Raw genomic sequence first — 23,768 nt, forward strand, 5'->3', positions numbered from 1 at the left:
GCCAATCAACAGACAGTGGGCGCTGCTTGGCGCTAATTGTTTTAAAGTTGAAGAGGGCAGACATGACAAATCCATCTAAATGAGACAATATCTTTCACATATCTCCGGATTGAATCTACTTATAAGTGTAATTTGCGGGTGGGACAGGTGGGACATGTCCCCACCACTTTTCGCCAGACTCTATTGTAACCACTACAATTTTTTTGAAAAAATGTCGTTGCACAGATATACCTAATGCAAATGAAACATGTTGACGTTAATTTGTCTTAAATAAGAGGTGATCTGGCGCTGGATGTTTTTGAAATCATGCTGTTTGTTGCCGCTGTTATCAGTGGCACGGATACAGTGTTCTCTTTTGGCGTCAACCTATTGCTTAATGCCATTGCGGACTCTCTATTCCAGCAAAATCACTAACAAAATGCACACAAATGTTTCCCTGCTCATGATATACAATCATTGATAAACATATTTGATTTAAAAAAAACAAATAAAAAAATAAAAATAAAAAAAAACAGTACAAGGCCGGATTAGAACCTGGAACCTCTGACACGCTTAAAATTTGTACCACCAGACCATTAGGGAACACGAATGATAAATACAGATCTATGCATTTATGCACTAACGTGAAGAATCTCGGGACTAACAATATATTGTATTATAGTAGACGTAAGAATGAACCTATCACATTGAACATCAAGTCAATACATGTCGATACATTACACTCAGTGTACTAATTGTAATTGATTTCCGGACATCGTAATGCTATTTATTTATTGCACATATTTTATATAGCACTGAATTAGCATATTAGCAAATTATGAGCAAAAAAACGTTCAATTCACCATGCCACTCATCAGACTCAAGTATCTGAAAGGATTAGCAAATTAGCACCAAGCAGTCTTGTTGCATGATGATTGGCATTGGTCAACTTTGGCAAATAACATTTTGGGGGGAAATCATGCTTTGGAAATACATGATTCGTCAAACAGCCGTCAATCCTTAATTGAGCATATTATGAAAAACGGCTTTTTGAAAAAGCACATTTTATTATGAAAAAATTGATCTTTTATAAAATAAATTGATGCATTTTATTAAATAAATGTATACATTCAGTGCATTACTGTGCGAGTAAAATACATTATAGTATAAAACACCTCTCCTCCGGCCCCCCGGTGAGCTGTGCAGTCCTGATGGCACTGGTCCCTTCCCCACTAATAAAATCAATCTGCTCCCTCTCCTCACGCTTTTTGTGGAGGTCAGAGTTTGTGCTCCGCCGCCGACTCTTCCACTTGCTCAGATCCTGCAATGACAGAGGTGAAAATTGAGTGATAAATGAGAAAATATGGTGAGAGAAAAAAAAAGAAAAAAAACACCTGTCAGACAATAACATCAGCGTGATGTGTAAATGATCGAAGATGGGTAACAGTTTTCTCCAAGGCCAGTCGAAAACATTTCTGCTATTATTTGGCTCGCTGAGGCCCCCCACAGTGCCAATCCAGAAGTAGCAACATCATGGAGAAAACTTAAAAGATGCTTAAAGCTACAATATGTAATTTTTTTTCGCCGCTAGGGGTCGCTAAGCTCTTACAATAACAAAGGTGTAGGTCGATGACGCATAAGCGGAAATATGGAAATTGTCGTCATGCCGATGGATCTAATAATGTTTATGGATGAGTGAAAACATTGCTATTTTTAAAGGGATACTTCACCGATTAGCATTAAGTTTGTATCAGTAGAAACCCAGTAGTATATTCTGACACACCACACAGACATAAACATTAAAAGCTTGATTTTCACCACAGAAGGACTTTAAACATCTTGGCTATTATAATCGTTGTGTTCAGTAGTTCCACCACCGTGACATAGAATGTGTTACTCAAATAACTAAAGATCACTCACTTCGTGCCACTTGGCCTCACTTTCCTTCATTCTGGCCCTCATGTTCTGTAACTGCTCTTGTTGAACTCTCTTTATGGCTGAGGGTTCAAGGGTCAGCTCTCCAACAAACCTCTGGTGAACGTGGCGTGACCCCAGTGGGTCAAAGCTGGAGCAGTTGTCAGATTCCTGGGGTATGGGCTCCAATGGGATGTCACCCATGGATTTGCTTCTGTTGAGTGGAGATGGACATGGTCATTTAAATGCTAATCTCCATTCAAACTACCAAAAGGTTGCAATGTTTTTGCAGAAATACATGGAAATATTTGATTGTAAATTCCTCTTAATAGTACAGATGGATATACTGACATCTAGAGGTTAAATAAGACCTGATACAGTTCTGTGTCTCCATTCAAGCTGCATCAAAGACTGCCATAATGCCATTAGCAGCATAAAGTAAATAAAGAGATGAGCAGAAACTCACACATACAACTAAGATACTGTACATACATAAGATACTATATATACTGCATATATAGTCCCCATTTGCTTAAAGCTCACAAAGACCCAACAATGAAGGAAAAATAATCAGTATAACACTATGATACAATATATAACAAGCGTATGCATTAAAGCTTACACCATAAAACAAAGATAAGCTTATCTACAGTATTGCAGAGACAAACGCATGGCATTGCTATAGCACGCATCACTTTCTAAAATGTTTTGTTATGATCAAATTACTTGAAGGACAAGTAATTTAAGAAAGAAAAAAAAAAGCACACATTTAAACAGAAAAAAGCAGGCTGCAAAATGAAAACACAAATGCAAAAGATATCTGGCGTTTGCTAGCACAAGAGGACACCACTACTGAAGCAACATTAAAAATGCTGAACTCACCCAATGTACCGAGAGTGTCTGACGGGAAATCTGGGAAACCATGGAAATATTTGATTGTAAATTTCTCTTAATAGTAGAGATGGATATATATATGTGTTTTTTTCTCCCCACGGAAGATCACTTAAAAATAATAGTTCACCCACAAATTAATTTATTTACCCACCCACTATATGAAACTTTGTTATTTTGTGTAAGACCAAAGGAAAAATTTAGACAATGGTACCAGTTCCTGTTTTCCCATGTAATTACAATGAAGACAGGCTTTCAAATGTTCATTTTAGAGTGAACTATTCCATTAAATGTTAAGTACATAATATACAAAAGTGAATGCAAATAATAGTCTCAGAGATAAGTTGCAAAAATTCACACGAATGACACGTTACTGAGCTGTTTTTTTTTTTTTTATTGGCCTACAAAATGTAACAAGTTGATTTGACTTTTTTTTGTGTGCAAGTTGCTTGACTTCAGACTCTAGCATATCAGAAAGTACCAAAAAAGTACCTTTTTAACTATCTTCTGTAAGACTAATTCAGCAAGTAACGTGCAAGGAACGGCCACAGACGTATAATTAGAGATTTTTCATATAAAGCCCTTGATTTAAAGGCAGGGTAGGCGATTTGTTCCATAAACCTTTTTTGTTAGGTTGGTTGATCGTAGGAAGTTAAGCGGTCTAAATATATTTATATGTATATATATCGTCTGTGGAAGGCGTACCTGCCTGTCAAAGTATGTATTTCCATACCCCTGCACACCCTGCTTGTTTAGACATCACATGCAGAGTTAGACAGATCTCAGGCACAGAGCACCACAACTGAAACTGCAGCCACCTTTTACAGTTCCTCCTGAACCAAAACAATGAGCTTATGCTGCGTTCACACGCCATAACTACTGTAATTTGGAAGAGATGGAAACCTGTGACGTTATACTCAGAGCGGTTAATTACTCGAATTTAACTATCAATGCCGAAATTAAACTGTAGCAGTCAAGTGGTACAAATCAGTGCTCTGTTTTTTTATGTTCATTATTATTATTGTATAGTTATGTGCTTTGAGAAATGAAGTAGTTTAACACCAATTATGGTCTCATGATGCTTTGCAAACTCTGCTGTGCAACAGTATCATGTGTTTTGAAGGAGATGTGGCTCTGGAGACGCTCTGAAGGGAGGGTGGGATCTCACTCTTTTAAAGCTAACTTGCCATTACTAGCCGCTCTGAAAATTGCCTACCCTACCTTTAAAATGTGAACCACAGCAAGACAATCACTAACGGTTTCACAGTGTTCTAGGTTTCATTTCAATTGGGTCTTATAAGAGGCTACTGCACAAATGCAGTCTGAGGGACTGTTCACACAGGACATGTGCTTGCATTCTTTGGCAATTATTTATCTAAATGTGCTAGATGGACTACTCTTTATCCATGCTTGGGCCAAGTCATCTCACACCTATAAATAAATGAGTCTAACACTGAAATTACAATCCAATATTTAATGGATATTACCAAATTAGCTACAACTTGCTACAGTCTCAAGATGGCCACAACTGCTACATTAGCCTTAAAATCAAGCTTCATTAAAAAGGAAGCAAAGTTTTGATACAAACATACATAGTATCTGCTGTATAAACTGCTTGTGCTTGCTAAAACTTTGCTACATCAATATTGCAAACCAATGTTTTAACAAAATTAAGCAAAGCTTTCAATATTACACTAATTATTTACGAAGTACATTTTAATACAAACATTATCTGCATTTAATTATTATTACAACATCCTTCTCCAAATATATATGCTTGAGTTAATTATCCAATGCACTACTGCACAAGAAAATAAAAGCACAAGAATTGCTCAAAAGGTGTGGGGGGATTTGGGATCATGAAAAAAGTTTGGAGCAGGTGCAGCTAGCCAAGGAGTGATGTCAAAATCAGTGTCGTCCTCAGAGGAACCAGACATCTTTCGGCTACAGAAAGGAGAGACAGAGTGAGAAAAAAAAAGGAGAAAGCAAAAGCAGAGGAAAAAGAAAAGACAGGGACATTTTAAACAATAAAAAGAAAGACCATAGGATCATCACATATATAAAAGGTTATCGTGTGTGTGGTGGCGGAGGTGGTTGGGGTGGGGGGGTTAACAAGTGTTGCAATTTAAGACAAAAATGCAAGGACAATTCTCTAAAAATAGATAAATCTAATCCATAAAAGTCAGCAATACTTTTCATAAAAGTAAGCTGCTGTTATGTACTTTTTAACCAATATTTACTGAAAAACAAGGGTTGCCAACTTGATACAGTGGCTCTATAAGGGTTTAGACATGGAAATTGTGAAGAAATAATTTGAAAAACAAGCATATATGATCAAATTTTGTATTGAACAGCAATTATGATATTTTATAGATTTAATTTCAGGCACTACCTAGAGCACATCTAAAACATGTTTAATTTTGATCAGTAAAAAATTTTTTTTTAATTATTTGGTATTCTTTTCCAGATTTCCAACTGGTTCTATAAAGCTCTATTAAAAAAAAGACCCTCTTTCTCTCTATTATAAGACAAACCTGAAGCCCTGCATCTTCTTATACCATGGCCTGCGCTGGGACCCTAGCCTGATCTTTTTCACATGTAGAGCTTCCTCAGGGGTCCAATATTTGGGCAGGAACCTGTCTGAATCAGCATTGATGGAGGTCTGATGCTCGGAGATGAGCACCCGACGTGTGTAAAGATCGTCCAGCACTGGATCGGCATAACCTCTGTCCTCATCGGAGTCACTCATCCCATTGTTCAGGGATCGCTGAAGAAACTCTTCCTCCAAAGTAGCAGATTCACATTCTGGGGATCCATTTTCAGAAGGAATGGAGGACACACTGCTTCCCAAGAAAGAGCCATCCACATGAGATGAGAGCAAAAATGTCTCCAAGAAGCACATGCATGGACACGCATGCAGTGGCCTGTTGCATGAAGCTAGCTGAACAACCTGAGTTTCTGAAGGATTGGATTTGATAAACCCATGCACATCAAACCTGGTTTAGATCAGGTTCAGTTGCCTCACAGCACTCAGTATAAACGTTCTCTGTCAACTCAGGTTTGATCTAGAGTTTGTGATTAACTCTGGAGCGTGTGCTCCTGAAAGTGTGACACGTGTAGCGAACAGCCAATCACATGGAACATGGAGAGCATCAGACTGATTCACTTCTCGCGAGAGAGTCACGCAATTCACTTCTCTGCTGAAGATTAAGAGATTGGTAAAATTTACCCATGGCTGTTTTTCAAATGTTCATAACAGATTTGAAATAAAATATCCAAGTCTATCAGTCATTGACTTTTACCAAAATTGTGTTATTTACACCAGATTAAAAACGGGGCATTTATACCTAAAACCGCCAGCAGGTCAAATTTACATAGTCACACAAAGCACGTTCAAACAAAGATGTTTTAGCCTACTCATAAATGCTCAAATTATTTATTGACTTTTTGCAATTTGTATTGTGTATTCGTTACCATGTTGCCATTTATTCAAGTCTGCCAGTTTCCTGAAAAAAAAATTCTGATCTATGATGTAATGAATAAAACAATTTTTATGATTACCCCAAGTTTATTGGTGTTGTTCTCATTCAAATTATAAATGATACAACTAAAATTAATGAAGGCAAATTAATTAGGTGAAACTGCGCTTGAATTAGTCGTTGCATCATATATCTTATGCAGTGCATTGAATTATTATTGCACATTATTGTCTATTTAGGGTATTTTAGAAATTTAAATAACATGGGTTTTCTTAATATGTGATTAATGCCATTTTATTATAATATTACACCATCCAAATATGTATTTATTTCCTTCTAATTCTCATCATCAATATAGGCTAAATCAGCCTGCAGTGTTGCCTGCTTAAAATAGCCTTGAACATAAAACAACAGGACAAAAACATAGTTGATGACTAAAAATTACGTTGTGAAGAACGTGGCATAATACGTTTTTTTTGCCATATCCAAACAGTAGTCATGGGCATAGGCACATTTTACCTGCTGGAGGTTAGGTATACAACAACCCCTGGCAGTTCTAGTGTTAAATAATTTATATAGGTTCACAAAGAGCTCAAACGCTTAACATATATATTAAAGCTTGCATTTATATGTGTATTTTTATATATGCACATTTTATTATCAATTATCAATTCATATAATAATTATTTGACTGTGTGAATTATAATTCATATAACATAAAATGTATAATAATAAAAAAATTATTTGAAGCACAAAATGGGTAATTTTGTCTCTAATTTATTTTCACTATGAACTGCTTTAATTTGGAGTTAGAGATACAGTGGGAGTGGCTTTAATGCATCAGATACTATATGTCGCTTTGCTGCAGCTGATTGGTCCAGGTTTGGTTTGTGATTTCACAGCCCTCTGGAACAGGTTAGCCACGTAACGCAAGTTATAATGTCGATGAACACCTCTAAAAACCAATCCACCTTCTTGATCCCAAAAAACCAGAGTTTACACAAACTAATCTCAAACTTACCTTTGTAGGAACTGAAACCAGCTTCATGCAACAGGCCTCAGAACTGTTAACCGCACCTTTGTTTTTAGTGCTAGTAAGTGGAATGCACAGCAACATCAAACCACAATTAGTTCTGGTAATGAGATGAATGATCGGCTAATTAGTGAAGACCCACACAATGCCAACATGGTTCTTGAAATCGAAGGATCAGGCAAAGCAATAATGCTTCCAAACAAGCTCCATCAGAGTTGAACACAAGTTTAGGAAAAACTAAGCACATCTTCTAAATTAATAAGCCTATTTATTCGCAATCAAGACATAATTGCTTTTCATGAGCAAAACAAAGTGGTTAGGACCAGTTGGATGTACATAAGCACAAATATTAGGGCACCACTGCAGACACACTGTATATACGAAACACTCTCTAAACTCTGACCTCTGGTTTGATTTGTGTGGTGGCACTGCAGCTAGCCGTGAAGCATCTGAAAAGGTAAGCCATGACTTCCTAGCACTCGGGGTCACCATAGTGGCCACCCTGGGGCCCGAGGGCTTTGAAGGGATTGCAAAGTTCACGGGGGCCATAGAGGTTACAGAGCGAAATCTGCGACTCGCTAGGTCGTCCTGCACAAGGTCTGGTTCAGGGTGGTCCGTGTCAGAGTCACTGTCACTCTGGTAACTGCTTGCCCATTGGAGGAAGGCAGAAGCAGGTGGGAGGTTGTGGCCTAAGCCCCGCCCACTTTCGCTACAGCCAAAACATGAGGTGGAGAGACTAAGAAAACCACCTCGAATTACACGGAGAAAAGGTGTGCTAGTCAAAACCTTTTACAATTAACTGAAGAAAAGAATCTTATATGCACAATTTAATTATTATAGCAAATGTTTAATGGAAATACATTTTAAATTCAGGCCATTTTAAAAGGTGCAGTAAGCATTGTTGAAAATTAAAGTCAAGTCAATTGAAGTTAAAAAAAAAAGTTATATTAAAGTCTTTTAAATGATATTCAATGTTCTGATGATTAAATGAATAGGAATGTATTTCAGTTTTTACATATTAGCAACAACAACAACAACAAAAATGGTTAAATTATGCAAGATATTTAAGATTCTTTACAGCCTTTTTGGAAATTTAGATAAGTGAATTTAGAATATTTTTAAACTTAAGAAGCCACTGACACCCTGTTGAATATCTGTTATAAGCTTAGCAAAAATTTGTCATCCAACATTATTATGCAGAGTCAGTTTCTGAAGCGAAAGTGAGCCAGAATAGAGTATCATACCTGGTGAGGTGGACTGCATAACTCCTGTCTCCCTGCTGGTATTCCGGTCTTTTCTTCCTCAGGGCAGATGGGACATGCACCCTTCCTCTGATGGGGACATCACTTTTACTGCCTTCCGCCATCCTGAAGCAATGTTCCGCTTCTGCGTCACTAAAGCAACCTGGGTGAAGACCAGAGCAAAAAAGAAAAAAGGATTCCATTGGGCGTATTTTCAATTCGAATTTCCATTTGCGCAATTTGAAGGGTAATGGAAATGCGGCTTGTGTTCAAACCAGGGGATCAAAATCAAGGTAGAAATTTAAGAAATAAATAGCCATTTATGACTCCTTTTAATATAAAAATCTTACATTATAAGTGGACCTCAGAGAACTTTACATTTTTAACTTTTAAGTAACTTTCCAAATGTTTAATTATGCTTGTTTAGCTCTTTATTTTATTTGTTTACTAATGTGAGAAATACTTGCAGGCTATGATGCCACTATCTTAATTGAATGTGTTAATATTAAACATCTTTTTCAAATAAAAGTGTGTTAAATAGCATATTAGTTTTGCTGTGGTACCGATATTAGTATCAACTGTGAAATTATGCATTGTGATATTATGCACTGTGAAATTTCACGGCTATTGCGATCCACTGACATTATCATCATGTCAGCGCTAGAGCACCAAACAGCCTTCCATGCAGTAATGCAGTCTCTCAGGCACAAGCCTGCTTTCATTTGGCAGCAGCTCTGTGCATTACCAAATGGGTGTGGAACGTTTGGGAATGTCACACTTACGTGAATGGATGGGGCGAAGGGACAAGGTCTAGGCACTGAACTTTCATTACCAAGTATTTGAGAGATGCAATATCGAAGTCACAAAGTAAACAAGACATTGTGATTTTGGTGATCAAATTTGGAAATATTTAAGCAACTGTATGTAACATCATGCCCTGAAGTAAATGTTTGATTATTTTGCTCATTTGAGATTAAGAAACCATGGCTAAATTTGCATGCAACCTAATAATCTGTTAATAATCGGATTGATTGCTCAGTCGGACTGAAAAGCCTTCATGTAAACACCTCAATCAATCCAACTGAGCTCGATCCGAATGGAATTCCCATCAGATTAAAACTGGTTGAGTAGATCTTAAATAATTAGTTAAATATGAAAATATTAGCTATGCAAACCTCTGACTCCAACTACTCTCTCAAATTCAGTGTCATGGTGTACATTAATGTCATGTGAATGTTCACGTTTATTTATTTTCCTACATCTTATGAAACGGTCAGTGGAAGAGACTAAATTTGTGCAAAAAATTGCTAAAAGGCATGTCTGATTTTATTTTAGATATTGCAGTTAGTTCCAGTGAAATTCTCAGACGTTAGCTGTTTTTGACTGATGGACTACATATGCACAGAAATTTTATTTGAAATGGATGTAATAGCCACAAACAACCTTTTTAAATTAGATCGCAAAGTTTAGGGTGCACAAAGTTTTGAACTACCGTTCAAAAGTTGTGGGTTGATACGATTGGTCTTATGTTTACCAAGTCTGCATTTATTTGATCAAAATAAAACAGTAAAAAAAAGTTAAATATTATTGTCTAAAATAACTGTTTTCTATTTTAATATATTTTAAAATGTAATTTATTCACGTGTCATCATTACTCCAGTCTTCAGTGTCACATGATCCTTCAGAAATCATTCTAATATGCTGATTTGATAAGAAATGTTTCTTGAGCATCAATGTTGAAAGCAGTTGTGCTACTTAATATTTTTTGTGGAAACTGTTCAGTTTTATTTCAGGATTCTTTGAAAGTTAAACTTTTTTTTAAGTATTTACCGTTACTTTTAATCAATTGAATTCATCCTTGCTGAATAAAATAAATCTAGGTGTTTTTGATTTAGTTTTTAAATCGAGTGCATAAACTTTACTTTCAGAACCTGAAACGTGATTGGATTCATTCGGAATGACGTTACTCAGTAATGACGTTAAACATACAAGTTCTGCAAAGTTCTCACTGTGATGACCAGATTAAAAAGAGCACACTAGTACAATAAAAAGGACATTACACAAATGTAACCCTGGATCACAAAACAAGTCACATGTCGCAGGGGTATATTAGTGGCAATAGCCGACAATACATTGTTATGGGTCAAAATTATCGATTTTACTTTTATGCCAAAAATCTGGAGGATATTAAGTAAAGATCATATTCCATGAATACATTTTGTAAATTGCCTACCATAAATATATAAAACATTTATTTTTGTGAGTGAATGCAGCACAATGGCGAACATAAATGGACAACTTTAAAGGCGATTTTCTCAAATGTTTAGATTTTTTTGCACCCTCAGATTCCAGAATAGTTGTATCTTGGCCAAATATTGTCCTATCCTAACAAATTTGTCCTATCCTAACTCATTTTTTTTTTTTTAAATAACCATGTGACTGGTTTTGTGGTCCTGGGTCACAAATGTAATAATTAAATATCCTTAAAGATATCATTAATTACATATCCACAAAGTTTCTCTCAAAAAAACAATTGTAATTGGTTTCAAGAAGAATGATTCATTTAACAGACAGACACATACTGCCCAGTCTTACCTTCACTGCCGGCTCTGATGGTGTAGTCTGAAGCCACACTGAGTGTGCGAAACTCCACTGAGTCCAGGCTCTCGACTGAGTCCTCCCTCCTGTAGCCCGACTGCTTCAGACTTAACAGATCCTCCCTGTCAGAAAACCAGCCCTCCACGTACCCACTGTCCCTCACACTCGACTTGGACTGCACAGACTCCTCCAGAGCCTGGTAGAAGGTGAACAAAGAGCAGAAAACTTCAGAGAGGGGTGGAAAGGCAAATAAGTGAGTTTTAGTGAATAGACTTGAGCTCCAGTGGACTTTTACAGAAGTTTTTTCATTTCGCTGACTGAAGAAATTACCTAGACACTGAGCAATATGTCAGTCAGTGCTCTGATAATTGTTACGCGAGGACCGACAACACAGACTTACGCCTGAGTGAATCATTTTATCAGCGGCCAAAATACATGGGGAGTTCTGGACCTGCATCACGTCCTTAGTGAGAACACAAAACACATGAGACTCAAATGTAACTATATGAGTAATGTAATGAATCTGACTACAGAGGGGCTTATTTGACTTATGGATTTGTTACAATGCATAAACACTTGATAGGATTTGATTCGATGCAAACACTTGATAGAGTCGAAATTGTAAAAACTATGTGAAATGTTTTAATTAAACAAGAGGCATTTTAAGCTCTATACAAATCAAATTGACAATTTATCGTTTGCACAACAACTCTCAGACTTGCAGTACATCCTTGTTTATTTTATAAATATGTTGTATAATAATTAGGGCTGTCAATTTAGCATGAAATTACCTATAAAGCCAGAGCAGAACTGTTGTGCGTCTCAGAGCAAGACACAGCGGTATTTTTTTCCTGGATGAATCAGCGTTTTGAGCGAATCAATTGGGTGAACCAATGATTCAATGGCCCATTCATAAAGAGAGCCATTAGGTGTGTATTACTTAGAGCAGCGCTGAGCAGACTGATTGGTGTATGACATCAAAGTACAGCGAGAGCAGACGACTCTGTAGGCTTTCGAATCGCTCTCTACGGCACTTGGTGTTTTAAGCCCCCAACGGCGCCTTCCAGGCAGCGAGGGGATGGGTAGGTTTAAGGTTGAGGGTAGGGTTAGCTGCCTCTAAGGAGCCATTGGGGGCTTAAAACACCATCGAGCGCTCTCTACTCTGATGTCATACACCGATCGATCCGCCCAACTGCTTCAAGCCGAACACAGCTATTTACTGCATTCCTGAATGAATCAGCCATTTGAACGAATCGAACGAATTACTCAATTTACTTTAGACATTTTCTGCCAACTACTGGCAATTTTAATGTCTTACTTAAGAGTATCACTTCATTAAAAAAAATACATGCAAATATATATTTTGGGAATAGTTTGCTTTAAACTGAAAATTCTGTCTATTTACATTTACTCTAGAGTTTTTCTTTTACGGAACATAAAAGAATAGATAGCATTTCTAAGAATGTTGGTAACCAAACTGTTTTGCTCTGTCTGTGTATGTGTGTGTGTGTGTGTGTGTGTGTGTGTGTGTGTGTGTGTGTGTGTGTGTGTGTGTGTGTGTGTGTGTGTGTGTGTGTGTGTATATATATATATATATATATATTTAAAAAAATGGCCCTTGTAGCCTAATAGTTTATGTCTATAAAATATATATAAATTTTTCCTCCCATCTCATATTTTGTTTCCACCACCATGTCCCTTTAGGCGCTCTGCACATTTTTTATTTATATCATGCAACAACTCTCAAACTTACATTGCACTTCCTTTAAAAGGGAAAAAAGGAAAATTAAAAATTAAATATGCAAAAAAGTAAACGGAAATACCTTAGATAATGCTATGCCCAGCAAACCTTCAAAGGCTTTTAGGTTCAACTGTGGTCCAGTGTAAAACGGATCAGACTGGGCCTTCCTCCCCAACCAGTATATAGTGATCAAAACCTGTATGTAGAAAGAGTATGAAAGAGTGAGAGAGAGCGAGTGAGAGAGTGAGAGTGAGAGTGAGAGAAATGAGGACAAAATAATATTTTAAAACATGTTTTTTTAACATGTAAAGATTAGTTTATAGCATATATATATATATATATATATATATATATATATATATATATATATATATATATATATTATATCAGTTTTCACAACTTAAGTAAACATGATACGAGCCCAAAGCAAAGCCTCTGGGAATTTAGTGTTGTGCATGCTTGCGTGTGGCATGAATGGCTTGTGTGTCCCAGTTTCATTGCTGTTCCCATCTAGAAAACCATGACCGTTTGCGCGCACACACACAAACACAGGGTGGCAACAGGGTAGGAATGTGGCACACGTACCAGACAATGAAGACAACAGTGGGCTCTGTAGTGCCTGTTGGATCTCTAAGATCATTAGAACTATTCTAATAAGGAATCAAATACAAGATCATTTTCAATATTTGAAATATGTCTGTCTGCGCATAATATATTACCAATAAAATAAAGATGCAGAGCAGATTGGTACCCCCAGTTCCAATATCTTACATGCATTATTGTCATCAGTATCAACTTAAACAAATGAAGACACTTCATATTTCAAATGTTAGTCAGCAATCCCTAATCCAAATAGTTAGTGCATGCAAAGCAGTATATGTGGCTTTAAATGTCCACTTTTAAATGATACCGCATTGAGAATACCACAGAAGACTGTAATGAGATAAAATTACAAATCAACTTGTTTGGTATGCAAACTAAAGAGTCAAAGGACACATTCAGTCCACATCAAACAAGCCATAGACACTTGATTCACCGTTTACTTCGCGGTTAATACCAAGCTTTTAATAGCAGGAGAAAAAGAAAAGAAAAAAACACTTACGTTTTTCAGTCTCCTGCTCGTCTCTTCACGTCTAAGCAGGAGAGAAGGAGGTTAAATGCAATGAGCGTTCACGGTCAGACACACAGATCAGTTCCAGCTTACACTAACAGTACCAGCAACTAAATCCACCCCATACCCTCCAATAAAACTTGGGTATAAGTCACTGCTATAAATGGACCTCAACTACATACCGCATAAGCTTTACTTTAAGTCACTAATCATGTACACTTGATTTTTATTTACAATAACCATTATGTACAATGAAGACAATCAGCAAGTGCTCGAAAGAACCGGTAACCTATCCGACAGTGGAACATACTTGTTCCCACAGCGTGCTGACACTGGACATGTGAGCCATCTGTTTGTCACTATGGACTAGCAAACATGCATTTGCAGAGGAATGCACCTAAACACCCGATGCTCATTACACCGTGTTGCGTTATCTTAAAAATAAGTCAGACGAGCTATAAGAAACAGCACTTGATCTGAGGTTATTAATGAAATAACAGAAACACTTTCACTTAAGCCCTAAAACAACATGACCGCGAGAAAGCATGCAAGTTAAAAATAGCAGTCAGATCCACTATAGCTTCACCATAGCATTTGGTTTGAAGGGACAGTCATTTGGGGCTAAATTTAGAGGTCGCCATGCCTCATCTCCACCCTCTCTTGCCCCTCGTCCCTCCACAAGACCAACAGTGGGGACATGAAGCTCTCAGCAGGGTGGACGACAAGATTTATTGTTCAGGGCTAGGGTCAGAACCTAAAAAGAATTAGGCTGTGTGATGAAATGCACAGCTCAAGAGTTGGGAATTAAATTAGTTATTGGAAATACCTTTCAATAGCTTGAAAATACCTTTTTGTATTGATAGCGATAGTAAAGCAGTTTGGTGCCAGGGCCTCATGATTTAACAGTATTTAAATAAAAATTATTGTTAATAAATTATAATAATATAATCTAAATCCAAATTCCATTGATGAAAAAATACCATCAAGATGTGAACTACAACCCTATTTCTCCCATATAGAAGGCATTCGAGTCAAAATGGATGAGAAGCACTATGGCAGAGAGAGGACAAGAAAAAGAAGGAATAGTTGTGAACCCCTTCTCTTCAACCACCTGTCATACAAAGACCATTTTCACATTTCAATAAGCTCAATCGCAATTTAATCAAAAGTGAAATAAGCTATGAACATCTCATGTTGGCTGTAAAGTTCATGCTCCATGTATATTTTATCAAGCCCTGATCTTAAAGGGATGGATCACCCAAAAATGAAAATATGTCATTTACTCTGCCTCGTGTCATTCCAAATCCATAAGCCTTTATTTAATCTTCTAAATTTTGCATTCACATAAAACCGCACATACATAAAGCGCATCACATTTGGTAAACTCACACATGCATTTTTAAGCCACTGTGTTTACCAAATGTGATGTGTTCGGTGCGCCACTCATTGTTTAGATGTAAATAAGACTAAATTAAATCTTTACAATCATATCTATCTCTTCACAAGACTTGCTCCTTTTACAATACCTTTATGACCTTTTTGGATCTTTTAAGTTTCAGTGGAAGAACAGAAACCTCTCAGGTTTCATTAAAAATATCTTAATTTGCGATTAAAGTGGCTAAAGTCTTTGGAACGACAGTAATTGAATAAATGACAGAATTCCATTTTTGGGTGAGACATTTATTAGTGACAGATCATCAGTCAAAAATGTCATGTCTGCCTGTTCCCCCATTTAAATGTCATCATTCAAAATACATTTTCATAAAGCAGCTTGACTAAAACATGGGTCTTGGTTGGTCAGATATCATTGTTTGATGTGTGACAGGACTCATCCAGCCTTTCATTTGGTATGGAAATGTAATCAGACTGCAAACACTATTCAAATGAACCCTCTTCCTGCATTCACATGGAAGACTTACTTATTTCTTTATACTCACACAAACCGCAAAGGCAGTAATAACGTTTAAATACAGATAGGTTTGCATCAGATATTTATGGATAATTGAATTATGCAAATATAATGCAAGAGAGACATTAAAAGGCACAGGCAGCAAATCCAGCCATCTCTGTTCATAACAGTTACAGGTCTTACATTGCAATGAAACGCAACAAACAAACCAGAAATAAGAATTTACACTTTCACTTCTCTCTGCTCACCTGACAGTCACACGCGTGGACACATCTTGCAGGTCTCCAGGATGGAAGAGCTGTGCTTCATTGAGCCCTAGTTTCTCACAAGCCTTGAGAAACACATTCACGTTATCCTGAAGAGAAACCAGCAATGACTATTGCAGTTAGGGTAAACGAAAAGTTAAACGTCATACTCAAATATTAAGCAACCAGTAAAATAAAATAAAATATGCTACAAAGTAGGGAAGCTTGGATGATGAAGCTCCACTGAGAATTGACTAGTACAAGAGACTGACAAGTTGAACAGAAAAGGGGTGGGAACTGAAGGAGACAGTTGTAAGGTGCTGTCCAACACTCACGGCATTTATAAATGGAATCCTCAGGACTCATGGGAAAAATGTCTTGGCATATGCACAACGTTAGACAAGTATATCTGAACTGTTTGATGAAAAAAACTATTGTTTCATTGGAGACTAAATGGGTGACTAAATCTTAATTCTATAACTAAATAAATCTATTTTTGATGTCATTTAAAATATGCTCACCAAGCCTGCAATAGGGGTGGACAGCCTGTTAAGTCGTTTGATGATGCCTGGCTTCAGTTTGTTGATCAGACTGAAAATAGAAGGAATATAAAAAATAAAATAAAAAATGTATAAAGTTGCTTATTTTAGATAAACCTTGAAATTTTGCTAAATGCCCCATTGCTATGTTCAAAGAAATAAAAATCATAGAAAAAGCACTTACTCGCACAGAAGGACTCCATCCTCCAAGGCCACTCGAAAGGTTTTGCTTCCAAAACGCTTGTTGGTCACTTCCTGTTAAGGAAAGAACCCAAACAGATCACAGGCACAAATCAGGACAATATACAGGACATCAGAGGATCAAAAATTTCTTATAGTGCCTAGAACAAATCGCCTATGTAAAGGCGACCGGACCTTTGCTACTGCAATAGGGCAGAGACAGTGGAATGAGCTGCCGCTACCCATCAGGTCTGCCAAATCGCTGTCAATGTTTAAGAATTTGTTGAAAGCGCACCTAACATCTGAGTATATAGATGTTACTCAGAAAACGGGTTATACGTTTATTTCATTTGAAGTACTTGTACTAAATCAGGGATGGGCAACTTCGGTCCTGGAGGGCCACTGTCCTACAGAGTTTAGCTTCAACCCTAATCAAACACACCTGAACAAGCTAATCAAGGTCCTCAGGATTACTAGAAAACTACAGGCAGGTGATTTTTTCAGGGTTGGAGCTAAACTCTGTAGGACAGTGGCCCTCCAGGACCGAAGTTGCCCATCCCTGTACTAAATGTTACGCTCTTAGATGTTAGAAAAACATCCCTATTATCTCTAGCCTTGGCTACCGTATATAGACCGCCAGGGCCTTACGCTGATTTCCTAAAAGAGTTTGCAGATTTTCTCTCAGACCTATTAGTCAATGTCGATAAAGCATTAATTGTCGGAGATTTTAACATACACGTAGATAATCCAAATGATGCGTTAGGGGCTGCGTTTACAGATTTATTAAATTCATTTGGGGTCAAGCAAAACGTCACCGGACCAACACATCGTCTTAATCATACACTCGATTTAATTATATCACATGGAACCGATCCAACCGATATAGATATCATTCCACAAAGTGATGATGTCACTGATCACTACATGGTAACTTGCATATTACGTACTGCTGTAATATGTCATGCGGCGTCGCGTTATCAACCAGGCAGAACAATCCTCCCATCCACCATAGATAATTTCTCAAATTGCTTATCTAATCTGTCTCAGCTGCTGCCTGAACCCAAACAAACAGATGAACTAGAAGAACTAACTAGCACTATGAGCACCATTCTCTCTAGAACATTGGCTGTGGTTGCACCTATTAAATAAAAAAAGGTCAGAGAGAAAATTAAAGCACCATGGTATAACAATACTACGCATGTTTTAAAGAGAGAAACCCGTATTTTAGAGCGTAAATGGAAACAAACTAATTTAGAGGTCTTTAGAATCGCGTGGAAAGACAGTATGTCACGTTATAAAAAGGCCCTAAAAGCGGCCAGGGCTGAGCACCTCCGCAAACTAATAGAAAACAACCAAAACAATCCAAGGTTTTTATTTAACACCGTGGCTAGACTAACAAATAAACAGACGTCACCCGAACAAAATATCCCGTTACAGTTCAGTAGTAATGATTTCATGAACTTCTTCACTGAGAAAATAGAAAGCATCAGAACCACAATTGTAAACGTTCAATCTTCAATTGCGCCTTATAATTCAGCTTCAATTATCACCCCGCAAGAACAATTACAGTGCTTTACAACTATAGAACAAAGAGAGTTAAATAAACTTATCACTTCATCTAGAACAACAACATGTTTATTAGATCCTATACCAACTAAACTATTGAAAGAAGTGTTACCTGTAGTGGAAGAGCCTCTCCTCAATATTATTAACTCATCTTTATCTTTAGGTCATGTTCCAAGAACATTTAAACTGGCAGTTATAAAACCTCTAATTAAGAAACCACAATTAGATCATAATAACCTAGCAAATTATAGACCCATTTCAAATCTTCCATTTATGTCTAAAATATTAGAAAAAGTGGTGTCCGCTCAACTGGGCTCTTTCTTGCAACAAAATGATATCTATGAAAAGTTTCAGTCTGGATTCAGACCGCATCATAGCACTGAAACTGCGCTCGTTAAAATCACAAATGATTTACTTTTAGCTTCTGACCAAGGCTGTATCTCAATACTAGTTTTACTTGATCTTAGTGCTGCGTTCGATACTATAGATCACAATACTCTTAGATCGACTACAAAATTATACTGGTGTTCAAGGAAAAGCATTACGCTGGTTAAAATCATACCTATCTGACCACTACCATTTTGTCTATTTAAATGGAGAAAAATCGATCATAACTCCAGTAAACTATGGAGTGCCGCAGGGATCTGTGTTAGGCCCTCTGTTATTCTCAATATACATGATGCCACTTGGAAATATTATAAGGAAACATGGAATTAGTTTCCATTGTTATGCTGATGACACTCAAATATATATTTCATCACGGCCGGATGAAAACGTGAAATGTTCCAAATTGACAGAGTGTGTTAAAGATATAAAAGATTGGATGACGCGTAATTTTCTTTTATTAAATCCAGACAAGACAAGGTAATACTTATCGGTTCAAAAAACCGCCCACAAAACCTCGCACAATACAACTTTAACATCATAGGATGTCCTGTTACTTTATCCTCTACAGTAAAAGACCTGGGTGTTATACTCGATTGCAACCTGTCTTTTGAAAATCATATTTCATATGTTACAAAAACGGCCTTTTTCCACCTTAGAAACATTGCTAAGCTACGTAATATGCTATCAGTTTCGGATGCAGAAAAGTTAGTTCATGCATTCATGACCTCGAGACTAGATTACTGTAATGCTTTATTAGCTGGTTATATATGATATATATATCATTTTTTTATTTTATTTTTTATGTAAAGCACTTTGGTTCAACCGTGGTTGTGTTTTAACAGTGCTATATAAATAAACAAGAACAAGAACAATACAACACACATATATACATACACACAAGGTGTGTAACCATTCACTCGCTTTCTTGATGCATGGATTACAAATCCTGATGATGCATATGCATCGATCTTGAAACATGGATTTTAGAATCATGAATCATTTGTTTCGGTCGATTTAAAATTCTAAGAATCAAATTAATCGCGATTACAAAGGAAAAATGTATTACTGTAGCATTTTATTTTAAATGAAAATAAGAAAGAACCTCACGTCATGCGGAAACTAACATACAATAACATCTAACAATGGTCAAAAGGTTTTTTTGCCCCACTCTCGGAGGAATATATATATATACACATGTATGAATGAGTGAATGTCCTGAGACAGGAAACCACAGGCCCTCTCAAAAACACATCATGCTATTTCCACTCCAACCAAATATATTCCAACCAGAGTATGATCTTCACTCATCACATGCAATACAATAGCACACCAAATAATTGCTTTTACTGCCATTAAGCAAGCGAAACAAACTGTGAGCAAATTCAACAAGAGTCCTATGACTTACAAGAAGAAGAAAATAAACCAATATCTCCACTGCTAACCTCCAACATCAGTCACAAATCAATCCATGCCATCACTGCCTTAAAGTTAGGCAGCTCTGTAACCAAAACCACACTTTTTGTCTCATCTCATGTTGTATCTGTTCCATTCAAATAGGTCTTACCATCCACACATACAGCAATAGTGCACTCAAACAGGGCCTCAGACCCTCCCACACAGTGCATCATGTTTGGAGACTGAGGTGCCCAAGCAAGCAGGCTCCTGACTGTACAAGTAATGTGGTGGAGTGGCCATTTGGCACGCAGAATGTTGCAAACAGCTCAGGGGTCCTTTGTGTTCAGAATCAGATTGAGATGCACTGAAGCATCCATGCTTGCCCTGGTGCCTGCATCCTGATCATCAGCTTGTTTGGGCACATGGAATGTACCCCATCAATAGCTGCTTGTGTAAGGTCTACATCAGAAGAGACCTGAGAGAGCCAAAGCAGAACCTGCGAGATCTAACAACTACTCACAATTCTATTATTCTATCCCAGTTTATACATTTGCAAATATATTTTTACGTTTGAAACGCATGCAACAAAATGCAAGCATAAAAAAAAGCAACAGCATTCTAGATGGCAGAGCGACAGGTCTTCAGGAAATGGTGGTTAGAACTGAGAGGTAAGACTTCAATGCAGGCTGTTGAAAACAAGAACACATTCACCATGCAAAGCTAAACACTAACAAAAAAGTACCAATGTACTACCATGTTTTCTGGACATACACTACCATTCAAAAGTTTGTCTCCCTGGTCAGTCAGAATTATTTTTAAAGTAATTACAACTTTTATTTAGCAAGGATGCATTCAATTGGTTACTAGTGACAGTAAAGACTTTTTACATCGCTAAAAAAAAAAAAAAAAATTATAATAATTTGAACGTTCTATTCATAAATCTATCCTGAAAAAAGTATCACCGCTTCCATAAAAATTAAGCAGCAAAACTTTATTATTTGTAACAATAAGAAATGTTTCTTGAGCATCAAATCAGATTTCTAAAGGATCATGTGACACTGAAGACTGTGATGTAATGAAGTAATGATGATGAAAATTCAGATGTGCAATCACAGGAATATTTTATATTATTATTTAGTTTGTTTACACACATAAACAGTTAATTTAAATTGTAATATTTCACAATATTACTGTTTTAATGTATTTATCAAATAAATGCAGCCTTGGTAAACATAAGAGATTTCAATCAAAAATATTTTAAAAAATATATTTCCCACCCCAAACTTTTGAACGATAGTTCCAATAAAAAAAAAAAATAAAAAAAAAACTTTCTTTGAAGTTTCATATAAATACCATAGTACTTAAATTTATATTATGGAACTAACTAAATAAATACTATAACATCAAGCATCTGATACAATCACTGATCTGTGCTAACTGTGATGGTACTTTATTATAAGGGCACCACGGTACACATTTTATTGCTCAAAGTAATGTCTTGCTGTGAACTAATAAAACCACCATGATGAAAAACAAACAAAGCATTACATCATTATTCAAAACAGTCAATAGTTGAATAAAAGACACATGGTATCTAGGATTTTATGGAGCTGATGGCACTTGGCTACTTTGCAAATGGTTCAGAACTGATAAAGTAAGACAACCACAAATGGTAGAGGCTATCTAAAGCTGCTTTGAAAACATCATGATGAATGTAATCTAGTCTAGTTTCCATTTAATTGGACCTCCTAAATAAAGTTCAGGAATATAAAGCACACACACGTTCTTTGCATTCTGAAAAAATGCTTGCGTAATATACACGAAGGGGTAAAGCTTCAATAATATATGTCAGGTAAACTTGACTAATAGTTTACACATTAATAGCACTGGCGTTTCTGGGTGCCCATAGAACATGGTCAATCTTCTCAACAGAACATGAGGGTGAAAAGACCTGCATATTAGATGATGATGTCATTACCTCGAGCCATCTTTGTGCTTCCTGGAACGCGAGCTCACAGCTGACTGCAGACTGCTGACGCCACTCCATCCCCACTCCAAATCACACCTGTGTGCATTTCACATTCATACCCAGATTATATGCAAGGACACAAAAATATTAATCTATATACATACATAATATAAAAAGATTAAATAATATAAATGTAAATATTGGTATACATATATATATATATATATATATATATATATATATATATATATATATAGCTGGCATTCAACACTGCTTTTGAGTTTCAGTGTTGGAAGCATATAAAGCTATAGCTTAATATTAACTGTAAACATGTAAATAACATATCACACACAATCAATTTTGGTGCAAATTTTGTAGGATAATTATAACTGAAATCACATTAGCAGTTTTGCAGTATAGTAGATCTTCAAAAAAAGCAATAAAAACACGATATTATGACTTGTCTTTTTAATGTTACCCCTACAATTTAATTTCAACAGTCTAACTATTATTGGTGTAGTTTTTAAATAACATTTAGTGCAAAAACCAATTACCAGTGTCTAATCTAATAATCATTTGCTATTTGGGTGTACCAAAGCACAAATACACCAGAGAAAAGTGACCTCCACTGGAGTGACTCTGAACGGGTTAAAATTAACTCCCCAAATACTATATAACAACCCCAAAATATGCTATGACTCATAATAGCACTGTGCACATGTGGCACCCTGCAAAAATCCCCGTCCCAAACTTAACTTACCTGCAAGCCCCTGTTTTAATTATGTTTTCTGATTTCCTGAAACTACTCTTAAATTTCACTTCCCAGATGTCGACTCGAAAGCGCAAGGTGTTTTTCCCGCTACCCGCGCGCGTGCCTCCAACACAACTCTTTTAATCTGTTGCAAACATTCCGCTACAAATTGACACCTTGAACCCCCAGCAGCTCTCCTACCACCGAGCTTGCTTGTTGCGAGCAGGAACAGATATGTCGCCGTTCAGTGAATACAGGGGCGATAAGTGCACAGGACAGCTGCGTGTTTGCAGAGGCAAATGATTATGATGAGTTGTTTAAATATATGCCACGCCCCCTTCTGCCTCTTGATAAGAAGTGATGACATGAGTTCGCGAGCTATGTCAACAACGACCAGCAGATGGCGACTAAGAATCACTTCAACAACGTTGTCATGCTGTTGAACGCTATAAGGGCCATTTCACTATACTTAGCACTTGAATTATAACATTTTTATGTTAAAAATAGCGCTTTAATACTGTGTGTTTTTATGCTAACACAGTCAAGGGTATTCAATTAAATTATTTTAAGGCTCAACCATTTTTTTAATATTTTTTTTTATCAAATTGACTGATGAATCAGCTAATAAATATGTTTTGATAAACTTTACTATGGAAATCATAGCTTTTTACCATTTTAGATTATATTTGGATACGAACGCTGAAGCGGATTTATGTTTGGGGAACATTAGTCTGGCTAATCTATGGCCAGAAAAGGCATTAAAGTCACCATGAAACTGAAGTATCTTTTTCCAAGGGGAATTGATTGGATCATTTGCTATGCCACAGTAGGCTTGTTTGA

The 23,768-nt window shown here is 36.7% G+C and overlaps 1 protein-coding gene across 14 annotated transcripts in view; it reads right to left on the reverse strand.

Moving 5' to 3' along the window:
* Positions 1-23,228, reverse strand: part of lmo7b (LIM domain 7b) — a 44,311-nt gene extending 21,083 nt beyond the window's left edge. For 11 of the 14 annotated variants that reach the window (XM_082163997.1, XM_082164007.1, XM_082163996.1 and 8 more), the window contains exons 1-12: positions 22,938-23,228; positions 22,187-22,273; positions 16,865-16,935; positions 16,663-16,732; positions 16,145-16,251; positions 13,979-14,009; positions 12,959-13,072; positions 11,133-11,331; positions 8,541-8,700; positions 2,776-2,805; positions 1,900-2,107; positions 1,155-1,300 (exon numbers count right to left, since the gene is read on the reverse strand). In XM_082163997.1, the coding sequence (XP_082020123.1) occupies positions 1,155-1,300; positions 1,900-2,107; positions 2,776-2,805; positions 8,541-8,700; positions 11,133-11,331; positions 12,959-13,072; positions 13,979-14,009; positions 16,145-16,251; positions 16,663-16,732; positions 16,865-16,935; positions 22,187-22,255 (1,205 nt within the window). In that variant the 5' untranslated portion in view covers positions 22,256-22,273; positions 22,938-23,228. Of the gene's footprint in view, positions 1-1,154; positions 1,301-1,899; positions 2,108-2,775; positions 2,806-5,318; positions 5,625-7,699; positions 8,006-8,540; positions 8,701-11,132; positions 11,332-12,958; positions 13,073-13,978; positions 14,010-16,144; positions 16,252-16,662; positions 16,733-16,864; positions 16,936-22,186; positions 22,274-22,937 lie in introns of all 14 variants that reach the window. The other 3 variants (XM_082163998.1, XM_082164000.1, XM_082164003.1) reach the window with 3 other exon arrangements.
* Positions 23,229-23,768: the final 540 nt, after the last annotated feature.

This window comes from Leuciscus leuciscus (assembly GCF_965113295.1).
Source record: "Leuciscus leuciscus genome assembly, chromosome: 3".
Taxonomy (NCBI): Eukaryota; Metazoa; Chordata; class Actinopteri; order Cypriniformes; family Leuciscidae; genus Leuciscus; species Leuciscus leuciscus.